Source organism: Macrobrachium nipponense, chromosome 33, assembly GCF_015104395.2.
Source record: "Macrobrachium nipponense isolate FS-2020 chromosome 33, ASM1510439v2, whole genome shotgun sequence".
In the NCBI taxonomy this organism is placed as follows: domain Eukaryota; kingdom Metazoa; phylum Arthropoda; class Malacostraca; order Decapoda; family Palaemonidae; genus Macrobrachium; species Macrobrachium nipponense.
In genome coordinates, this window is record NC_087219.1 from 55,206,516 (window position 1) to 55,230,725 (window position 24,210).

At 47.6% G+C, this 24,210-nt stretch overlaps 1 protein-coding gene across 1 annotated transcript in view; it reads right to left on the reverse strand.

Annotated features, from left to right (window-relative positions):
- LOC135203206 (peptide chain release factor 1-like, mitochondrial) overlaps positions 1–24,210 on the reverse strand; it is a gene marked incomplete in the record, with an annotated part of 74,117 nt that overhangs the window by 34,785 nt on the left and 15,122 nt on the right. The window contains 1 exon segment of the mRNA XM_064232959.1: positions 23,017–23,151. Within this exon segment, the coding sequence (XP_064089029.1) occupies positions 23,017–23,151 (135 nt within the window).

The window sequence follows — 24,210 nt, forward strand, 5'->3', positions numbered from 1 at the left end:
TGACAAGGTATCCGTAACCAAAGGAGTCGCTGGAGAGCTTTCCGACGACTCCTTGGTCGACCTACGCCTCTTCCTACCCTCGTACAGCACCCACTGCGCCTCGGACCAATTTACACAGACATTACATGGTTCGGTTCAGGAGCATTCTCGCCCCCGACACCGAAAACCATAACTCATGAGGATCAATATCTGGGTAAGAGCGGAATCCGCCGCATTTACGCCCCTCCAGCCCGGGACACACTCTACGGGCAGCTGGGGGGCGCGGCGAAAGCTCTTCTTGATATCCATGATTAATTAATCTTCACTCAATGAAAAATGAAAAAAGAGTACTTACAATTTCATTCAAGAACCACAAACAAACCAGTCAGAAGAAATTGTAACATCCAAAGCACACGACGAAATAGCGGGCAGAGCGATGACGAACACGTCCTGTCACAACCACGGCCGAAAGCAAAAGTGATTCTTCACCGCGGGCGCGCGCGCGCGCTAGCGCTACGATCGGAAGCAGTTAACTACCGTTCTCCCCTTGTTCGAAGCTTACGACCGTCCCAGCTGCCGCTAGTTACCTTCCTATTGTTAAAGGACCGAGGGTTTGTATTACGTATCGGAACAAACTCTTCTTTCAGCAGCAGTCTTCTTCCAAATGCTAGAAATTACAGGAATTCGAGCATAAGCGAGGTTCCCGATTATCGTGTAACAATTATCGGGGGGGATTCTCGCTCACTTTGGACCGTGTCTCGCCTAAGTGTTTTGGAGATCGTAAAAAACTCGAACACTCTGAGTGCGCTAAAAATTCCGTAGAATTCTAAGCACTCTGCGAAACCCCCCACCGAATTCGTCAAACGATATCGGCTGGTGGTCCTCTCGATTCCCGTAGAAATCGAGAAAGGGGCAGGATCCCTCCTCAACGACCGGGGCTTACGTCAGGTAGGACCGAAGGTCCCCCCGGTAGCACAGCCCCCAACGTGGGATCTTACAGAGAAATCTCTGTAGGATCCCTCCCCTTTCCCATCGTTAGCCGTAAGGAGAGAGGGAATGGGGGAGGAATTGGATACTGGCTCGCCTTCCCAGCGGAACTAGCAGTTGGAGAAGAAAAGGAGCAGCCATCGCCTTACGGCGATGGCCTCTCAGAGCCTGGGAAAACGTTATCGTCAGGAGAAAACGTTTTCCCGAGGAGGGTTACGAACTCATACTGTAGGTAAGGGTCTGCCGCCACTGTGAACGTCGTCTGGGTGGGGCTGATCGACACCTGACAGGAGAGAGCCGATACCGTCCTCCGACTCATTCCAGTCCTCGTCGAGGTCGAAACCTCTCAGGAGGACCGAAGGGGTATTCAAATACGGTGTCCGAAGACACGTAGAAACGCCTCTGTCGCAGTAGAGGGAGGTGAAGTAGCTTGTTCGACCGGCCAGAACTGAGAGAGCCTTCTTGTCCGGCCAGACGAGAGACTACCTGGTTCAACACAGTCGGCAAGCTCCGATCGCGGCAGACCCACCGTCGATTTGGGTTATTCCCTCTCGGGCCCCAAAACGACTCGAGCCGAGACGTGGCTCTGCCTGGTTGGGAGCGGCGGGATCCTTCCCCGAGGTCGTTTCTTTTTGTGCTGACGAATCAGCGCCATAACCTCGGCAAAGTTCCTCTGGATCTCGGAAGTCACAGCATCTTGCAGAGTGGGACCGTTAAGCCCTTCGAACAAGAGCATATTCCGAGAACCTTCCTCCATAAGAAGGGGGAACAGCGACAGCCCTCTCGGTCTTCTCCATCCACTTGCGCATACGTCCTGGCCGGTCCAAGAACCGTGCCTGGCACGTAGGGCGTCGTGGTGGGATCATGAGGGGCGCACCCCTCACGATCACTCCTCAATACCTCGCTCCTCCCGGTGTAACCCGAGGAGGTTGAAGGTACGGGAGAGGCAGACCTGACGCTCCCTCCTCGCTCGCTGGCAGAACCAGCAGGCTTGGAGGGCTGCAGGCGATCGTCAACCCGCGGTGGCGATCGAGCTGCAGGCCCTGGTCGAACCGTCTTGCTGTGGAGAACGGCTGGACTGAGCACAGCGGCCCCGATCTCGAGTGTCAGAAAAGCTGGTGCTGGTTGCCGTACCCGATCGCTCTCTGTGAGAGCGACGGTCAGGCGACCTGCAGGCTCCACTGTCACAGTGAGACCGGTGCTTGTCCTCACGGCAACGTCACGTCGCTGGTTCCAGCCGTGGGCTGGCAACAGGCGAACGGGTGAGGACCTCTTCCCAGCCTCAGCCCGTGGCCGGTCGTGGACCGTCACGTTCCCCGGCCCCGGGTTAGCCAGCTGGTCGCGCCGCGAGAGCGAGAGCTGGTCTGGTGAGAGTCGCTTGTGAGCGGCTGTCACCAGTCTTCCGCCCCGTGCCGTGAACCTGACGCTGAGCGAGCTCCGAGGTCTGGTTCCTGGCTGCACGGTCGCTGGTAGGCGGACCGTACACTCGGTACCTCCCGCGAACGAGAGGCCGAGACGGACCCTGATGCAGTGGCAGAACCACTGACACCAGGAGAGGAAGTACCGGTGTTAGCCGGTACCCCTCTGGTCCCCGTAGTCTTCTTCCTTGCGGAAGAAGAGACGGGCACCCCGCTCCGAAGGAGCAGGAGGACCAGCGGAAGGAAACCCATCCCGTCCCACCGAGGTGAGACGGGTCCCGAGAAGCTTCCCGAGGGAGATTCTTAGGAGGGAGGAGGCAACCTTCTTCTTCCTCGGCTGTGAAGCCTTAGAAGTCGAAGGGGAAGAGGCGGCAGCCGACGACGATGAAGAAGATGAAGACGACGACGACGACACCTTCCTCCTCTTCTTCGTCAGCTTCCTCAGGACAGACGTAAGATCTGCCATCCAGGGCGGAGCCGGGGCTGCTGTAGCCGAAGCCACAGGGCCCGGACGCACCTGTACAGACAGACCATAGTCTGGGGTAGTACCACCACGAAACAGGGACGACGTCAGCAGGTATGGGCATCTCAGGAACAGCAGGCACAGCCAGCACAGCATCGGTAGGGACAGCCAGCGCAGCAACGGCAGGGACAGCCAGCGCAGCAACGGCAGGGACAGCCAGCGCAGCAACTGCATGGACAGTCAGCCCAGAATCGGCAGGTACGGCAGGCAGCACCGGAAACACAGGAAGTGGAGCAGCAGCCAGCAACATCCTGGTACCGGCGGCAGGTCCAGGGGCGAGCTCTAGGGCAGCGGAAGTGTGGTCGCGGCAGCGCGGCAACCACGAGCGGCGGCGGCACGCCCCCCTCTCGGTACGGCGAACGGCACTTCACAGCGGCTGTAGGCAAGACTGTTACCACGTGAGGCGAGTACACCAGGTGAGGAGGGACGTCATCACCTGGAGCGTGGTCACCACTCCATGGGTGACCGCAGTAGGCCCAGACATAGAACCGCAGCCCCTGGACACTAGCACGCCCTGCAAAAGGAAGGACGCCCATACCTCACCAAGGTCATCCCTCGTGGCAGTAGCACCTGCGGAAATAACAGTAGTAGCGATTAGTGGGGGGGGAAGTCCCCTCGCGCGGGGGGGTGAGCCCTCTCCGAACGAGTGGAAGACCCGAATACAATTGTACATCGGGCACTGAGCGCCCTCCCCCGCGCTCGACGGATCGGGCGAGGAGAAGAACGCAGATAACCTCCCCCCCCACCCCCCCCCCCCAAAGGGGAAGGGCCTTCTGGGGGAGCTGAGCGGCGGGGGGGGGGGGGGGGGGAGGGTTCTCGTTCCCCACCCCCGCACAGCACCCATGTACCCAACAATAATAATAAGAGCCCAAGAGCAATCGTGCCCTCGGCCCGAATGCAAGGGCATAAGTATCAATTCCCTGACTGAGCGGAACTTGAACCAAATAAATATTGATGCAATCAATAATAAAAGGAATAAAATGAAAAAAGAATCTTGCATTACGATTCACTTCACATGAATAAGGGCTCGGATCGAGCGCATTTGCGCCCTCGGTACCGAGCGCAAGGGTAAAAGGATCCATTCCCGATTATGAATGGAAACCTGATCCATAATGAATTGATGCAATCAAAATATATATGAAATGAAAAAGAATACTGCGCTTGCGATTTCACTTCATACAAATAAAAAGGGGAAGGAAGGTCAATTCCCGGGAAATAGCGGAAACATGATCCAAGTAAACAATGCAATCTCAATAAAATATGAAAATGAAAAAGAACTGCACTTGCGATTCACTTCATTCAAATAAAAAGGGGAAAGGATCAATTTCCGGGTAAGCTCGGAGGAAACTGATCCAAAATGAGTATGCTACAATCAAAAAAAAATAAATATATGAAAATGAAAAAGAATACTGTACTTGCGATTCCACTTCCATACAGAATAAGTTTTCGTGCCCGAGCGCATTCGCTCGGCAACGAGCATTACAGGTCAAAAAAATATAAATGAAAGAGCACTTACTTACGATTTTCATATACACATTCAACCAAACCAAAATATACGCTCGGAGCGAGCGCTCTCCCGCCCTCGGCACCGAGCATACACAATTCGAGGATCATTTCTGGAAAATGAATTCCCGCACTTACGCCTTCAGTCCCGGCACTCGGGTAATCGGAGGGGCAGTGGAGAAACCAAGATCCTTTAATTCACAATTGAATTCAATGGAAATAAATATGAAATGATTGTACTTACAATTCAGTTTCACTAGATAAATAGAAAAAGAAAAACACAACCATGCGAAAGCAACGACGATGAAGCGGGCAGAGAGCGATGATACACGTCCACACGCCAGCAGGCCGAAAGCAAAAGTGATTTGTTTACCTCCCAGTCGCGCGCGCGCGCCTGTCGGACAAGCAGTTAACTACCGAACCCCTTGTTCGAAAGCTTACAACCTATCCAGCTGCCGCTAGTACCTTCCTATTGTAAAAGGACCGAAGGTTTGTATGCCGTGTCGGAACAATTTCCAGTTATCCCATGAGAGAGACCGTGATCACTTATCCCATGTGAGAGATCTTGGTCACTTTTTTTTTTAAATATTACGTACACATTGACGATCCCGAAAACGAATACCGCGTGCGTAGTATAACAATGCTGGTACCAAGTGGCCGAGCCACGCCACCACGTGTACATAGTAGATGCATGATGGGAGGGATGCTGGCCAATAGGAGAGAAGATTTCATGGCCGCGACTAGCATCAGGAACCAATGGGAGAGCAGGAGGATGGTGGCGAGTCTACTAGTATACTAAGATGGCGGAGCGCGGCGCGATTTTCAAAATTGTTATCCGGGCGAATCTCGGACTTTCAGAAACCTTTCGTATCTTGAAAACTTTTCTTATGTAGAGCCGTTAAATTTTTTGTATTGGCTTTCGTATCTTGAGTTTTTCGTAAGTTGAGCCTTTCGTATCTCGAGGTACCACTGTAGTATTTGTTATTATTTACAAACAAATTAACTTTACCATATGGGAATGGTTAAAAGTTTACACCACGTTTGGGAGTCCTTCTTCACTTTCTACTGCTCGTTGTGGAATTTTCCCTTTCCCCTGTTGTGTTTCTTTTTGATTCATCAGCATCAGCAACATATGGTTTTGTGTGGTGTGTGTGTGTGTGTGTTTACTCCAACCATACCTAAAGACTCCTCCCACCAAAACAACTCTAGGGCTGATTGGTGGAACTTGTGCTAACAGAGAAAGAGCCCCCTCTTTAGTAAACAATGTTACCATATAATATTTTGAAGTCTTTCACCAAGGCATAACAGGTGGACTTGTTTGCAACTGTACATTATTATCATACAGTAGGCTAGATACGCATGACAATTGAGTTACATTTCTAGACTACCTTAGGGCTTGCCTGAAGTTGTTCATAAATGAAAAGTGAAAAAAATGCAAGAAAAACAATTCATACAATGAAATAGTACTCTTTATAAAAAAAAGCCAACATGCATGAAAAGTGTAAAAAACAATCTACATTCATTTTCCCCACACTGGAAAACTAAAAACCTTCAAACCAACATACAATTAAAGCACAAAAATTGGTGAATCATACAGAATAAATAACAAACACAAGTAGACAGTTGGTAAATCTTCAGCTGCCAATCTCCACACAAACATACAAGTTAAGTCAGGCATGAAAAAGGATTTTGACGTAAGGAAAAATCTATTTCTGGGCGATTGGCTCGTGTCGCCAGCGAAATATCCTTTAATCTATTATTTCTAGGGTAAATGTACTAACAACATACCAGAGAATAAATAAAAAATAAAGAAAAAGGTCAGTTATGACTGACTCGCTCACCCTCTAGGAGGGTGTCGGTTATGAACACTAGGCGAGTGAGACCACTACCACGAGCCAAATGCCAATAGAAATCTCCCACTACAAAACCCTCCAAGAGGGGAGCCGTCCCACAGAGGGAGCAGCTCGTACTACTACTACACCATCCCATGCTTGCGACTGCTGCGCCTCTAGTGGCCATCCTGAAGTTAGCAGACAATCTTGAGCGAAGGGATGGGTAGGGGGGGGTATTTCGCTGGCGACACGAGCCAATCGCCCAGAAATAGATTTTTCCTTACGTCAAAATCCTTTTTCTGGGCTCAGCTCGTGTCGCTTGCGCGAAATCGTACCAGAGAAACAGCACAAGATTGTAAACAAAGTAAATAAAATATAATAAAACAAAATAGGTCTCAAATAAAAGATACAAAATAAAGGAATGAATATAATTGCTAAAAAGATACAAGTACACAGTAAAACAAAATCAGAATTATGCTTAAATTACCCTTAAATCTAATTATGTTAATAATATAAGGTAATTTACATATATACAAATAGGTACAATGATTACCTATCACAATAAATCTGTGTAACAACATGTATCAAAAATAGAAATAGCAATTAGTATAAATTTACATAAATATTTGATCAATGATAAAATAAAATATCTTAGGAATGTATATGACTTAATATACAAAACCCCGTAACCATTGCATTATGATGTATCCCCTAGCATAAAAAATAAGGGGATAACATCTATGAGATCAGTATGGTAATCAGAGTGAGTGTCCCTAACAGACAAAAGGGGCACTATACAATCATAAAGCAGCTAAGACACAAGGTAAATGTTAATGAACAAGGCAGGAATAGACGAACTTGGGTGAGGCAGGTAGAAAACGGGGGGGGGACTGAATCTTCTACTTATTAATCTAGCTAGAGTCAGGGGAAAACTATGTTACCCGCGCTGATACGCTGGGAATTTCAGAGCTTCCAAGGACTTAAGGAGGGTAGTGACGTTTGAAACACTGTCGGCGATTTCCATCCGGTATACTTCTTTAAATCAGCAAAATCATATGTTGGAAGTAATTAATTGAGGTGGCTACTGCCCTGACATCATGTGCTTTTGGAAAGGAGTCAGGATGGCTTGTTTGATAAAGTACAGGATTTGTTGCCTGATGCCTTTAGTGGATAAAGTACCACCTTTTTCCCTTTTTCCCTCCAAAGAGGGGCCCCGATGAGGAAGAGGAGGTCCTGGATAGAAAGGCTCGTAAGGTTGAAACCGGACAAAGGGAAACATCTTGTGGAAGGGGTAGTACCTTCCAAGGTTCCCACCTCATCAAAGGATCTTCATTCTTTGCTAAAAAGCTACGTTCCGGAGAAAGTAGCACTTCCCCGTGGGAAGGAATTGAATATGATCCGGATCTCTGGATAAAGCCGGACAGTTCTGAAATTCTTGTCCTGAAGCTAGGCTTAATAAAAACAGAGTTTTTCTTAGGAGCATCATAAACGAGCATGTGTCATTATCGGTTTCGGAAGCCAGTTTTAGAACATCGTTTAAGAACCATGAAACTGACGTAGGCCTGACAGAGGGGCCTAAGTCTAGCACATGCTTTAGGAATAGACGAGAAATAGGTATCTGTCAAGTCTATGTTAAATCCAAATTGAAATATTCTTTTTTCAATGCTGACTTGTTTGTCGTAATCGTGCTAGCTGCTAAACCCTTTTCAAATAAAGATCTGAAAAAGGATATAGCAGAATTAACTGTCATGTATTCTGATATCTGACTCTCTCAGGAAGATTGCTAACTTTTTGACGGCAGCATCATACTGCCTCAAAGTTGAATCCCTTTTATCGGATTCCGGAGGAAGAATATTCTGAGGGTCAATATTCGCATCTCTTTTTGCCGCAAACTTCATGAAATCCATAAAAGTTAGGGTTTTGAGAATCCCTGAGGAAGCGAACACAGTCTTCGTTTGTACTGACTGGAGAGCTTGGGACTGGGGATCGAAGGGGACGAAGACCCAGTTCCAGGATCAGGGGGTACCAATTGCTCTTCGGCCAGTCTGGGGCTACTAGAGCCACTTGACCCCTGAATGTCCTGAGTTTGTCTAAGACCTTCATAAGGAGATTCACTGGAGGGAAGACGTAAATCTTCTCCCAGTTGTTCCAGTCCAGAGCCAGGGAGTCCGTGGCGTAAGCCAGAGGGTCCAGGTTGGGGGCTACATAACACGGTAGTTTGTGGTTCGCTGTGATGCGAAGAGATCCACCTGTAGCCTGGGACTCTTTGAAGGATCCATTGGAACGAACTCTCGTCTAGAGACCATTCCGACTCTAGGGGTACTGATCGGGATAGGGCGTCTGCTATGACGTTTCTTTACTCCAGCTATGTGGGTGGAGGAAAGATGCCAACTGAATTTGTCTGCCAGGGAGAAGATGGCTATCATGACGTGATTTAGATGACGTGACTTGGAGCCTCCTCTGTTTATGCAATGTACTACCACTGCGCTGTCCAAGACTAGCTTTATGTGGGAGTACCTTGGTGGGCGTAATCTTTTCAGAGTCAAGAAGACTGCCATTGCCTCCAGTACGTTTATATGGAACTGACGGAAACTGGGGTGACCAAATTCCTTGCACCTTTTTGACCTGGGAGTACCCTCCCCAGCCGCTTAGGACGCGTCTGTGTGGATGGTAATCCCTGGCGGAGGGAACTGAAGAGGGACTGACACTGACAGATTCTTGACTTTTGCCCACGGCCGAAGCAGGTCTTTAGAATCAGAGGTACTGAGGATAGCTTGTCCCTGGACCTGACATTTGCTCGAGAGCGCCAGATCCTGGTTAGATCTTTCAGTTTGGCTTTCATTAAGATGTTCGTTACTGAAGCAAACTGGAGAGAGCGAGGATTCTTTCCTGAGCTATCCTCGATGCTAGTTTGTGACTTAGAAATTGCTTGACTGACTTCGCTATTTCTTTTCCTTTTGGTGGATGGAATCGACAGAGGTGTGTGAGGATAGATTCCATTGAATGCCTAGCCACTGAAAGTTTGACTCTGGGGTGAGTCTGGACTGGATCTGTTTATCTTGAATCATAGATATTCTAGGAATTGGATCACTTTCAGTGTGGCCTTGTTGCAATTCTCGGACTGATGGGGCCCAGATCAACCAATCGTCGAGATACGCTACTACCATAATCCCTTGAGCTCTGAGCTGTTGCACTACTACTTCCGCTAGCTTCGTGAACACCCTGGGTGCCACGTTGAGCCCACGAACGGGACTACCTTGAAGGAGAACGTCGTCGGTCTCCTATCTTGAATCCCAGATACGGACGGAAGTGTCTTGCAATAGGGATATGATAGTAGGCGTCTGTAAGATCGATAGAGGTGGTGACGGCCCCACGGGAAGTAAGGTCCGCACCTGTGAGATCTTGTGAGCATCTTGAACTTGTCGCAGCGGATGGCTAAGTTTAAGCGGGACAAGTCTAAGATTACCCTTCTTTTTTTGTGAGCCTTTCTTTGGCACGCTGAAACAAGCGACCTTGAAATTTTAATCTCTTGACTCTCGCTATAGCTCCTTTCGAAAGGAGGTCCTCTGCGTACTCTGTCAATTCCTTGGAAGGAAGTTGACGGAAAGGTCTGGATGGAGGTGGGTTCGTCAAACAGCTCCAACCCAGGCCTTTTGGACACTATGCTCTGAGCCCATTCGCTGAAGTTCCACCGGTGGCGAAAGTGAAACAGCCTCCCTCCTACCTGAAGTTCCTCATTGGTTCTGGTAACCCCCTCGACCTCCTCTGAAGTGCTTTCCCCTATTGAAGAGGGGCCTCCCGATCCTCTCCCACGAAAGGACCGCTTACCTCTGCCTCCCTTGTTCGAGCGGTCATACTTCTGAGAAGCTTGACTCTCGAAGGCTGGATTGTAAGCTGGAGAGATGGCGTATGAGGTGGAGGGTTGAGGCTGAGGGGATATCACATAAATAGGTGTGATTGACCTTTAGACGTGGAGGGCTGAGCTGTCTGCACTAACGGCACTGTAGGAACTTGTTGAGGGAAGCGCGGCTGCTTCTTTTGGTAAGGTTGGAAACGTCTAGGCTTCCTTTGTCCCTTACCTTTTGGTGTCAAGTCTTGCCTTCTCCTAGCCGTAAGACCCCAACGGTCCTTAAGGCTTTGGTTCAACTCGTAGCCTCTGCTTGTACTTCCTTTACCATAGCCTCTGGGAAGAGATCTGCGCCCCAGATGTTAGAAAGAAAGTAACCTATTCGGTTCATGCCGAATGGTTGCCTCTAGCAATACATGCTTTCTGCAATATGTTCTAGCAGTGGCAAACTCGAACATGTCTGACTGCACCGTTTGAGTCAGGGCTTGGTCATAAGCTTAAAAATTGGTTCTGAACCATAAGCCATGGTTGCTACCTCAGACATAGCCATCAGGTTGATTGACCTGGCTAGTCGTGTTTTCGAGTCAAACTCCGCTTGAATAAGACTATCAGGGAGCCTGGGCAGCTTTTCACCAAACTGCTCCATAGCACAGTCAGGTTTGAGTTTGCCAGCTGTGAAAGTGTTAGGCAAGTCCTCCCATAATTCTCCCAAATTGACGGGAGCAACGGAGAAGTGGGTCCTGCTTCTTTCAGCTGAGGCATGGGTTCCCCTTTCTGAGCTGCTGAGATGGTCGACCTCGCTATCTTGGTAAGGAAAGGGACGCGGGGTACCTTCGTCCATCGTGAAAATGGTAAAGGGACTTTTGAATGGTTGGATCTTGGTATTCGAACAGTCCATGTCGTCTAGACATCTAAGCCATTCTCGTTGGGCCTGGTCCCGAGATAGAGGACTGTCTCCTTTGGTACCCTGTCATCTCTAACCATAGCCGAAGGCGTGAGCCTAGCGTAGCCTATGAAGGGAGGCTGTAGGCCTTCCGGGTAGAACTCGAAGTCCTCTATTCTTCGAGTTCCAAACTCCGGTATGGAGATGAGACCATCTTGGAAGGGAGCATATGACGCTACTCTCCAAGGATTGTTCATGGAGAAAGCGGGCAGCGAGTCATACGGGGGAAGCTGAGATCCACTAGTGTTAGAGGTTGAGGGAGAGGCAAGAGGGGCTTCTCTTAGGCCGGCTATAATAGTATCCTGAGAAGTTATCCTATCCGACAGGCGAGATATCATATGTTCCATACTCGTCTTAAGGGAGCCTACCAAGTCGCCCACCTGTTGCAACAGGCCAGCATTGGTGTCCAGAGCCGGAGCTGCTGCGGAGGTGGAGGGGGAGACTCTGAATAGGCACCAAAGGTAGTGGAACTGGTGATACTGCCGGGGTGCGGATTTCTCCTTAGGCTTACTCTTTGAGGACTTTGAGCCGGAGCTAGACCCTTTAGACCTGTCTGGGCCGGGATTACGAGCCGGAGACTTTACGCGAAGAAGAAGACGAGGACGTCTTCTTCGAGGACGAGACGTCTTAGTCAAGGTCATATGCTTTAGACTTGATCTTAGGCCTAACCGAAGCCTCTGGAGGAGTATATAACTCATCACCGGTAAAGCCTGGGAAGGATGGTGAAGTTGCAGGGTTAGAAGAAACAGTCACTCCCAAGGGGGACCCTTGGGTACCTGCATTACTTACCTCGACACAGGTCGTCTATACCTACCATAGGTTTTTCAAACATTTATAATCCAGGTTGGCTTTGACATCCGTGGAGATATCCTGGTCTTGTTCAGTCAAGGAGGCCCGCCAGCTGTTGTTGGATAAAGGCAATAGAGGGGTCCGCCTCTACCGGGTCGACGTACCCAGTCGCCTGCCTCGGGGGAAGATTAACAAAGCTAAACGCTTCTCCAGTATGTAGGGCTGACCCTTGGCGGCGTTCTTGCCAAAACCTCCGACCCAGGCCCGCAGGGTAGCCAATGCCGTATCTCTTACTGCCGGAGCCTGTAAGAGAGGATATATTTTTAGATTTAAGAACCACTTAAAACTAAAACTTAGGATATAACTTAAACTAGATGCCTTAAGTTAAAGTAATGATGAAAACTTAAGAACTAAAAGAAGCGGAGCGGCATGCGGAGAGGAATACTTACGCCCTTCCAAAAGCTGGCTCACCAGATCGTAACATATGGTACACGTCTCATGGTACCAGACCTGGATGTCCCCGTGCGGAGATCGCGCATGGAGCATGGGACCGGGCCGGCAAACTTCGTGTCCAACAGGGGTCCATGAAGTGTAGCGGAACATCCCCGGATGCTCACAGTTTGGTGGCCTGTAAGTGGGAAAGCCACATGAGTATCTTAAAGGGGGGGTAACACTACAGACTAAGGACAAAAGAACTCCGTTTACGTGGGCGGAGCTCGGAAAAAATTTGGGCATAACCCTCCCTGCATGCATTGCCTGAATAGGCTATAATCCCGGAGAGATCCGGTAAATACTAAGGGAGGGGTGGGGATGGTTTAAGAAACTTAAGATAAACTTAAGATAACTTAAACCTACATGCAAGTAACCGGACTAGGTCCAGTGAAGCGGAGTGTAGTAACTCAGCAATACGGTACGGTTAGTAAAGACCTATTGTATGCTCCGGTCCAACTATGGTGGACTATACCCTTCCGCTGGATATCAGGACTACGATAGGAGGAGCTCTAGTAAGGAGGGAAGGGCGAGATGACATACAGACTCGCGCTAACCCGGAGCGACAAGGAAAGTAACGGAGGGGGGGAAGGCCAAGGGAAGAGCCCCCCACAACGTACCACCCGGCCGGGTCCGAGAAGCGGAGAGGTCGGAACCAGTCAGGGACTGTCGGACTCCCAGGCCCCTCGGTGGAGGGGAAGGGGAAGGGGGAGCAGGCTCGGGCATGATGGGCGAGCAAGGACAGACCGACCCACCCCCGCCCGACTCTATGGAGAGCGGGAGAGAGAAGGGGAGGGGGGACTGGCAGGCGCCTGGCTGACTCGTGATCACGTAGTGACCACGAGGCGGTAAACTAAGATACGGTAACCAAGGCCTAGGCCAACCAAACTGATCAGAGAGAAGCTATCGGGAAGCAACCAGAACTGAAAAAGCGGTAGCATATAGGCCCATAGGGCGAAAACCAACTGATCAGAGAGAAGCTATGAGGAAGCGACCGAACTGATCAACGGTAGACTAGGCTCTACGAGCCAGGACTAGGCTAAGCCAGACGCCAACTAACCTAACAACAACAAAACATAAAAATATAATATATAATAAAAAGAAAGAAAGAAGGTAAAATAGCAGGAGAAAAAATCCAGGAGTGTGCGACTAGCCCGAAGGCAAGTCTACCACTCAAAAGCTAGTCAGGGGCCGATACAAAAGAACCTGGATAGGGTCTGGATAGAAAAAGCCTACATAAGGTGAAATACATACATGTATAACAACTTAAGTAGACGTAATAACGCGGATAATCCAAATAGAGCGTAAAATAATAAGGGATGTTCTAGGTATGGGAGACCAAGAACGAACCCAACATGCGGCAGGACCATGCTGCCATGCTTCCAGCCCCCGAGAACGTATCTATACCTAAAAAACGGCAAATACCGTCTCGGGGACGGAAAAAACTCGCTAACCGTAAATACTGAGTACTTAACTTAGCTGCTGCAATAGCTGCACGCTCCATTATCGAAAAATCCGAAGAAAGGGCACAAAATACACAGAGAGAAAAATAGCACGTCTGCTCGTGAGGTGCTAACTGAAAAGGATGGCCACTAGAGGCGCAGCAGTCGCAAGCATGGGATGGTGTAGTAGTAGTACGAGCTGCTCCCTCTGTGGGACGGCTCCCCTCTTGGAGGGTTTTGTAGTGGGAGATTTCTATTGGCATTTGGCTCGTGGTAGTGGTCTCACTCGCCTAGTGTTCATACCGACACCCTCCTAGAGGGTGAGCGAGTCAGTCATACTGACCTTTTCTTTATTTTATTTATTCTCTGGTATGTGTTAGTACATTTACCCTAGAATAATAGATTAAAGGATATTTCGCGCAAGCGACACGAGCTGAGCCCAGAAAAATCAGTTTTATAACCATAAAGTAATTATCCAATGACCAAAATATTATGCAGATTTGTTTGCATAAAAAGAGAAAAAATCATTATACTTAGCTGTCAATAGCATAAAGCAAACTATAATGAAAGCTTTAGCACTGACTTCAACAGATATTTAAAAATATATTTCTGCTCATTGGAATTTCTTTAGCTTTTCAATATGATGGCAGCTAGAAAATTGTTTCCTGTGAATTGATTTTTTGGATTCATCAAAGTAATGGAGAGGCAAAGCAGGCCAGTCAACTGCAAATAAAACTTTTTTCTGGGCTCAGCTCGTGTCGGCCTATGAAAGGATCCTTAATATCATTCTTTCTAGGCAAAAATTAATCTAAAATTACCAGAGAAAAACAAATTAAGAAAATGTCAGTAAAACTGACTCGCTCACTCTATAAAAGAAGTGTCGGTATGAGAATAGGGGCGAGTGGGATCACTACCACGAGACATTCACCATTTAGACCTTCCAATCAAAATCCCACTAGAGAGAGCTGATACTAACGGGTGATGCGGCCGCTACTACTACTACTAGGGACGCCACAGACAGCAGCGCCCCTAGCGGTCATCCTTAATTATTAGACAGTACGCGTTGTACGCATTTTTTCCACTTGTGCTGTATATCTTTGGATTTACCTCCTTACCTATCATGGAACGTGCTGCCATCGCATCGGCTAAGTTAAGTGCCTCATAAGTAGTATTTTACCATATTTTAGTCTTCCAGGGACCAGTATTTTCCTTCTAATAGGTCATATACGGTTTCCCGGTCGACTCGTGGCGGCGCCATGCTGCCTCATGTTAAGAATTCCCAGTCTTCCATACTGGGACTTCTTGTACTTATGGGCTTACTATATCACGTTCATCGTTTTTTACATCACCTTTTTAGCTAGGTTCAGCCCGTTTACCATTTCTCTTAGTTTGGTATTTAGGGACTATTCTGTGTTTCTGGCCCAGCATCCCGGCTCTTGCTCTTCATCGGCTATCGCTGGCTCCGAGTAGTATACTGTTCCTCGGAAAAAAAACAGTTTTGCCTCCTCCTGGGCTTCTTTTTTTCTTTTACTAAAAGTGTCTTTTCCACCTTTTACGATGTAATTTTAGTTCTATTTAGGGTGGGTGTTAGGGCTAGCCTAGGTGCATGTCCCATGTATTGGTACAGCCTGGTTCACGTGGCCCTCCCACGGTTGTGTTGCTATCGCGGCTTAGGCCACTTGCGGTCACGTGTTCCATCGCACCTTACCCTTCCCCTTCCCTCCCTACCAGGTATAGGGAGGGGTCTGGGGGACCCCTTGGTTGCCATGACAACCTCAGTAGCCTTCCTCCCTCCTTCTCTGAGGAGGCCAGGGGTTCTTCCCAGCTGGGGTATAGGGCGACCACTTGTTTCGGGTACCGGGTCACCGAGCGGGTAGTTGTTGGGACGGGGAGGAGTAGGCCACCCCCCCCTCTCTCTCTCCCGCCGCGTTACGCCGGGAACCCCCCCCCACCCCCCCCCCCCCATTGCTCAGTCCCACCTTTCCCTACTATAACGAACGGAGCCTTCCGCCGCAGCGGGGGGGCCGGGGCACCTTTGGTTATAGTTCGTCTGGCTCGCCAGGCGGGCGGGGTGGTCACTACTAGTGGTCTATTGCTTGCCTACTATATCCTTCCCTTTTTTCTTTTTTCCGCTACCGGAGGAGAGCTTGTTCTTACCCGGGCACTTTCTAGTAGACGGGGGGAAAAGATTGATATTTATTTCGTTATATATAAGGATATACCCTAATTTTACGGTGAATTTTATTATTATATAACTGTGTGTATACCATCTCCGTCGTTTTCCGTCGTGGTTTCATCTCTCACCACCACACCTGGTTGGATTCTTTCTCTTGTCTCCGGCGTAGCCTTGGACAAACTCCAACCATCTTGTTACCACACGTATTATGGCGGGGCTCTGGTTTAATCTAACTTTCTCGCTCCGGCATGCAGCGGAGCAATTGTTAGGCTGTAAGTGTTCTCATGATGCTTATGTATCTTTCATTACAGGCTACCAACTGTCAGGTCCTAGGGTGCAATGCGACTCTGTACGACCCTGCGCCCACGATGAGTGCAGGACTCACGCTGCGTGTGCTACGACCCACAACGCCATGATCGTCTGGCACCCGGAAGCCTGCGCCATCTGTTATGACCTTGTCAGTCAGCTGGTGGGGGGGGTAAGTCGATTTTAGACTTTCTTTACTTTTTCTTTAATAAAAAAGTATTACTAACAACACTTAGTCATAAGCTAGTTAAAACCCGTCCCCGCCACTAGAAAACTTCCCAAAAAATAGACGCCTTCTCGCCTTTCCCCGGCTCAAAGCGCCAAGGTGTGAGGGAAGTCGCCCTAGCAACCCTGAAGGCTTGGGTGGGCGGCTTCGGGAAGAACGCCGCCAAGGCCAGCATACATCTTGGATAAGAAGCTGGCCGTCCAGATATCTTCCCCGGCGGCAAATCAACAGGATACGTTGACCCTATCTCTGCAGCCCCTCTCATCGCCTCCATCCAGCAAGAGGTGCAGCAGTCGTTCGGGGCCGTGGCCACGCAAGAGCCGGTCCCAGACGTCGCAACCTTGGACCTAAATATTGAGCCTATGGCGGTAGGTGCGGAGGATTTGTTGGTTGAGGTAGGTGTGTCGGGCGCCCAAGGTCTTTTCCTTGGGCGCTCCTGGATCTTCTCCTGTCCCTTCTACTGCTTCTTTCCAAGGCTTTACGGGATCTGAGATCCCTGCCCGCTCTCCCGCTCTCTCTGTACCCCCAAAGGTGAAGGGACAGAGAGAACAGAAGACCCTCCATAAGACGACTTCTAAAAAGTCGTCGTCGTCTTCTTCAGTTAAGAAGTATTTGACTTCCTATGCTGACGCGGTGAAGGCTAAGCCGAGCTCTTCATACTCCAAGAGCTCTAGAAGCAAGGCTTCTAAGGAGAAGGCTCGCGCTCCTGCTGAGCCAATGCCTTCTCCGGCCTCCACCGCATCCACTCCGGCAACGCCGGTTGGAGTAGCGGGACCGAGCACCTTTGATCCCACTGCCTTCTCAGCAGTGGTGATGCAACAGGTAGGAGAGATGGTAGGCTCGCAGGTCTCCGCCCTCGGAACCAAGTTCGAACAGATGTTTGCACAGCTGTCGAGCACCCTTAGTCAGTCGGGCCAGTCCATCCAAGATCTCTCTAACAGAGTTAGAGAGAATGAGGACCGAGTAGCTGGGCTTGCTCAGGCTCCTCATCCAGTCTCCCCAGTAGCAGGTGCTGGCATTCTCCAGCTACCTCCTTGATGAGTCGCTACCAGCCTTCTCCATGGATAACCCATGGAGAGTGGCCGCTTACGCTCTATTCAAGGACGGTATGATCTCTGTCCCGGAGTGTGGAACTCGAAGGATTGAGGACTTCGAGTTTTATCCTCCGGGATTGACTCAGCCTTTCATTGGATATGCTAGGCTGACCGTGGCGGCCCTCACTAGGGAGGACAAGATCTCCAGAGAGAACGTGCTTTATAGTAGAGAGCACGCTCAGCGGGAATGGGTTCACTGCCTTGAGGACTGGGAGTGTACCAACACTAAGCTCCAGGCTTTCAAGAGTCCTTTCACTATTTTTGCGACGGAGGAGGAGGCTTGCTCTTCCGTTAGCTACCCAAAATAGTGGAAGCGACTATTTCAGGACAGTCCTCAAGGATGAGCCCATGCCACAGCTGAGGGAAGCGGATTCTACTTCTCCGCTCTTTCCAGCCTTCGGAGAATTGTGGGAGAACTTGCCTGCCACATTCACGCTTGGTAAGCTCAAACCGGACTGTGCAATGGACCAGTTTGGCGAAAAGCTTCCAAGGCTGCCTGATACCTTGATCCAGGCAGAGTTCGACGCCCGAACTAGGTTTGGAAGATCCCTCAACTCTCTAATTATCACTGAGATGGCTGCTCTATCGTATGGCACAGAACCTCTATTAAAGATTCTTTGGCCAAGTCTTCAGCTTCAAACAGTTCAGACGGATGCTTTCGACTTCTTCCAAGCTAGGAGGAACTGCCGAAAGCACGTTCTGCAGGAATGCACTATTAGGCACGAACCTAATAGACTCCTGGCTTCCAGCATGTGGGGGGCGGACCTCTTCCCAGAGTCCGCTGTGAATGAGGTACACCATGAGGCTGCTAGGCTCAACCAGAGCTTAGAGCTAGGTGGGGTATCTCCTCTAGGAAACAAGAATCCGCCCCCGCTGCTGGTAAGAAACTAAAGAAGTCTGGTAAAAGGTTCCAGCCTTACCCCAAAAACATCAGCAGCAACAGCAGTTCGTTCAGGCCGTCCCAGTTACCCAACAGGACAACCTTCAACCTCAAAACAGACCCAACCCATCCTCCTGTTGTCTCCCCAGTCGCAACCCTCGACCTCCTACGCACTCTCGCCGGCCTTTAACCCTATGTATGAAGGTCAGGCTTACCCTCCCTTTAATAGGCAGTCGAGAGGTAGCAGAGCGAGAGGCCACTTTCGCCAGCGTGGCACAGGAAGAGCGACAAGGGGTAGGCAGTTCAGAGGAGGGCGTGGAGGTCAACCCGCCCAACAACAGTGAGGCTCCCCAGGTAGGAGGGAGGCTGTTCCTCTTCCGTCACAGGTGGGGGTTCAGCAATTGGGCACAGAGCATAGTGTCCAAGGGATTGGGTTGGAGTTGGATCAAAGATCCCCCTCCAATCAAATCCTTTTATCAGGAACCTTCAAAGGAATTGACAGATATGCGAGCGAACTCCTTCAGAAAGGAGCTATTGTGAGAGTCAAGCATCTAAAATTTCAAGGTTCGCTTATTCAGCGTGCCAAAAAAGAAAGGCTCAACAAAAAGAAGAGTAATCTTAGACTTGTCAAAGCTAAACTCTTTCATTCGTTGCGACAAGTTCAAAAATGCTTACCATCTCGCAGGTAAGGACCTTACTCCTCGTTGGAGCCGTCACATGCTCCATCGATCTTACAGACGCATACTATCATATCCCTATAGCCAGGCACTTCCCGCACCCATTCCTAGGCTTCAAACTAGGAAATCAGACGTCTCATTCAAAGTGATGCCCTTCGGTCTGAATGTAGCCCCCAGGGTATTCACGAAAATAGCAGAAGTGGTGGTTCAACAATTGAGAACTCAGGGGATAATGGTAGCAGCATACCTCGACGATTGGTTGATCTGGGCACCAACAGTCGAGGAATGTCTCAAAGCCACGAAAAAGGTAGTTCAATTTCTGGAAAACATCTGGGGTTCCAGATAAACAAGACGAAATCCAGACTTACTCCAGAGTCTCGTTTTCAGTGGCTAGGAATCCAATGGGATTTGTCTTCCCACAATCTGTCAATTCCAGTGGTCAAACGGAAAGAAATAGCCAAGTCTGTGAAACAATTTCTCAAATGCAAACAAACATCAAGGAGAAGCCAGGAAAGAATCCTAGGTTCTCTTCAGTTTGCCTCGGTGACAGACATCCTCCTGAAAGCAAGGCTGAAAGATATAAACCGAGTTTGGCGGTCGAGAGCAAACGCCAAATCTCGAGACAAGTTGTCAGTAATCCCACAGATCCTTCGCAATCAGCTCCGTCCATGGACAAAAGTGAAGAACCTGGCCAAACTAGTACCCCTTCAATATCCCCCCTTCCAGTGTTAACCATTCACACGGATGCCTCCTGTCCGTGGGGGGGATATTCTCAATTCAAACAAGTTCAGGGGACTTGGTCAGTTCAGTTCCGCCAGCTCCACATAAACGTCTTGGAGGCAATGGCAGTATTTCTTACCCTGAAGAGACTTCTTCCCCCGAAAAAGTCTCATCTAAGACTAGTTTTGGACAGTGCAGTGGTAGTTCATTGCATCAACAGAGGAGGTCCAAATCCAAACATGTGAACCATGTCATGATAGCCATCTTTGCACTAGCAGACAAACACAAATGGCATCTGTCCGCCACTCACCTGGCGGGGGTAAGAAATGTGATAGCAGACGCTTTGTCCCGGTCGGTCCCTCTGGAATCAGAATGGTCCCTGGACGACAGGTCATTCCAGTGGATGCTGGAGAGTCCCAGATCTCCAAGTAGATCTCTTCGCTTCACAAGCAAACCACAAGCTCCCTTGCTATCTGGCCCCCAAAACCTGGACCCTCTGGCTTATGCCACGGACGCCCTGTCGTTAGATTGGAATCAGTGGAGAAAAATTTATGTCTTTCCTCCAGTGAATCTTCTCTTGAAAGTCTTGAGCAAGCTGAGGACTTTCAAGGGACTAGTAGCCCTGATTGCTCCAGACTGGCCCAAGAGCAACTGGTATCCTCTGCTTCTGGAATTGGGTCTCCGACCTCAACGGATTCCCAATCCCAAGCTGTCACAATCAGTACAAATGAGGACTGTGTTCGCTTCCTCAGGAATTCTTCAGACCCTAACTTTATGGACTTCATGAAGTTTGCGGCTAACAAAGATGCTAACATTGATCCACAAAACATCCTCTTCCTAGAATCAGATAAGAGAGAGTCAACTATTAGACAATATGACTCAGCTGTTAAAAAATTAGCATCCTTCCTGAAAGAATCAGACACTACAACCATGACAGTTAACTTAGCTATATCCTTTTTCAGATCCGTTGTTTTGAAAAAGGTTTTAGGGCAGCTAGCACTATTACTACTCATAAATCGGCTTTGAAGAAGATCTTCCAGTTGGGTTTCCAGATAGACCTAACTGAATCTACTTTATGTCTATCCCTAAAGCCTGTGCTAGACTTAGACCTTCTCAAAGGCCTACTGCAGTCTCATGGTTCTTAAATGATGTCCTCAAACTAGCATCAGATACTGACAACTCGTCTTGTACATTCATAATGCTTCTTAGGAAGACGTTATTCTTATTAAGCCTAGCTTCAGGAGCCAGAATTTCAGAACTGTCGGCTCTATCCAGGGATGCGGGTCATGTGGAATTCCTCCCCTCAGGAGAAGTTATGCTTGCTCCGGATCGTAGTTTTTTGGCTAAAAATGAGGATCCTCTTGCAAGGTGGGCTCCTTGGAAAGTCATCCCACTTCCACAAGATCCTTCTCTCTGCCCAGTATCAACTTTAAGAGCCTTTCTATCTCGCACATCCTCAAGATCCTCAGGTTCTCTCTTCATGAGAGAAAAAGGTGGTACTTTATCAGTAAAAGGAATTAGACAACAGATCCTTTACTTCATTAAACAAGCCAATCCTGCTTCATTTCCAAAAGCACATGACATCAGGGGAGTAGCCACCTCAATTAACTACTTTCAACATATGAACTTCGAGGATCTTAAAAAGTATACTGGATGGAAATCTCCGACAGTCTTTAAACGTCACTACCTAAAGTCCTTGGAATCTTTAAAAATTTCTGGCAGTAGCAGCGGGAAACATTGTTTCTCCTGATACTGCATAGTAGTCATAGTATAGATCCAGGTCTCCTTTCTACCTACCTCGTCCAACATGCCTCACCCTATCGCCATGCTACTCGGATACTCTAGCCTAGCCGCTGAGATCATATTGGTGGATTGTCCCTTATTTTTTTTGCTAGGGACATCCACACTATGTACTTTTTTTTTATTTATAATGTACTTCAGTGTACCTACCCTTATTTTTATGCTGAGGGTAGGACACAATGTGTTTGTATATTATGTAAATACCTTATTTAAGTGAATCTATTTTGTTTAATTGCATTGCATTATTGTATATTACTATGTTTAATATAAGTTAATTTTAAGTACTTTATATTATTGGCTTTCTTTTTATGTCATTGTTTAGAATAAGTTAGCTTTAAGTACTTAGTGTGTATTCTGTAATATATCTGATTCACTTATATTATATCTCTCTTTTTTACAACTGATTTTCATTTGTCCTTTTTCCCATCTTGTCTGTTTCTCTGGTACTCTTTCATAGGCCGACACGAGCTGAGCCCAGAAAAAGGATTTTGACGTAGGAAAAATCTATTTCTGGGTGATTGGCTCGTGTCGCCCTATGAAACCCACCCTGTATTTGTTTGCCCTCCCTGCAGGACAAGATGTTCATAGATTAAGGATGACCGCTAGGGGCGCTGCTGTCCGTGGCGTCCCTAGTAGTAGTAGTAGCGGCCGCATCACCCGTTAGTATCAGCTCTCTCTAGTGGGGATTTTGATTGGAAGGTCTAAATGGTGAATGTCTCGTGGTAGTGATCCCACTCGCCCCTATTCTCATACCGACACTTCTTTTATAGAGTGAGCGAGTCAGTTTTACTGACATTTTCTTAATTTTGTTTTTCTCTGGTAATTTTAGATTAATTTTGCCTAGAAAGAATGATATTAAGGATCCTTTCATAGGGCGACACGAGCCAATCACCCAGAAATAGATTTTTCCTACGTCAAAATCCTTTAATTCAGATGACAAGGATAGTAAAATGGTCAGTTACATGCCAAGGTGAAATTCTTTAACAAAAGCTTAGATTATTGGGACAGTGACTGAAATCTAAAGTACTAATTGTGAAAGATCTACAGCATTCACTATCCATATGCATAACCAAATGGCTATTGGTAAAGCATTCTTGACTTGAGAGAGAAACAATGAATGTCACAGTTTCAGGGATTTGAATCTTGAATTTAGCAAAAATATTACATTGTAGGGTCAGAATCACCTACCAACTGAAGTCAACTTTAACTTTCTTCAAAAAGAGTATATAATTCTTTTACCAAATACCTTGAATCCATGATATTTTAGTCTCCCAAGGTATATCTTTGGACACAACCTTCAAACACATAAATGGGGGGCTCAAATACCACTAACATAAGTAGCATTTGTATTCAATGATGGCAAGACTCAGCTGTGCAGTACTCACTTTTTCTTCCAATGACTGTAACCTGTCTTTGGCATCCTTCAGGTCACTGTCAGCCAGCTGCTGCATTTCATTCCCTTCACTAATATCTTTGGCAAGTTCTTGAAGTTCCTCAATCTCTGTTTGCAAACGTTCCATCTGAAAATGCAAAATACGTATTCAACTTTTCAGGATACAGTATACAGTTGCAAGACTACTGCCTTAATTATGAAGTGTTTGCAGAGGATTTGACTAAAGGCCTGTGTTAAATTAAGCTTGACAACAAGGAAAACAATGATTACATTGGGCAAGACCTCCCACAATAAAGCAGCCCCAGTCTTATGTGCCTCAAATGAACTTTTTTTTTTCACTAGATGTAACTGCCTTAGACAATCTACACTCCAGTTCAGTGTTCACCACATACCTATACGTACCTATAAAAGTAAAAATATTCTTCCATATTATGAGGTAAGATTTGTCTCTGTAGGGTTTTCAATCAATAGTCTCAACAACTCCCATGAGAGGAACCTCAGAAAAAATTTTTCATTTGCACATATATGAAACAGTTCTTTTTGTCAAATACACCACTGTCTTACAGAATTGAAAATTGATTAAGGTGAAAGGGTAACTCAAATAGATAATAGTTGTTCTAAATGTGGTGATGTCATCAAGCTGTCCACCTACTCAAAGATGGAAGATAGCTCAGTTTTATAAGATGTGCAAGATGCTAAAGATATTTCATGCAGAAGATAATTTGTTAAGAATAGATGAAATTTTTCATGAAGAAAGTGAAGCTTAAGCAAGAATATGCATATGGGTGAGTGACTTGTTTAGGGCAAAAATAGATCTACAACAAGGCTGACATGCCTCCATGACATTGAAAGATATAAAAAGTGGCTGTGAGCTAGCAATGTTAGATGGTGAAAACAAACGGATGCTGCATAGACATTAGAGTTTGAAATCTTAAGGAATGAAAGTTAAAATTGAATACTATTACTACTATGTATATGCAAATGGTAGATGACAGGAACTGGACAGTGGTAGAATTAGAGAGGAGGTAAATTCTTGACAAGATGAAACAAGGAAGATAGCAGGAGATCTATGACATGTCTGGGAGCAAGTACATTGTCTATAAAAGTTAAAGTTGGGATATTTGAAAGAACCACTGAGCCCACTCCTATATAAACGAAGTCTGATGGCTGAAACCAGACATAAGAG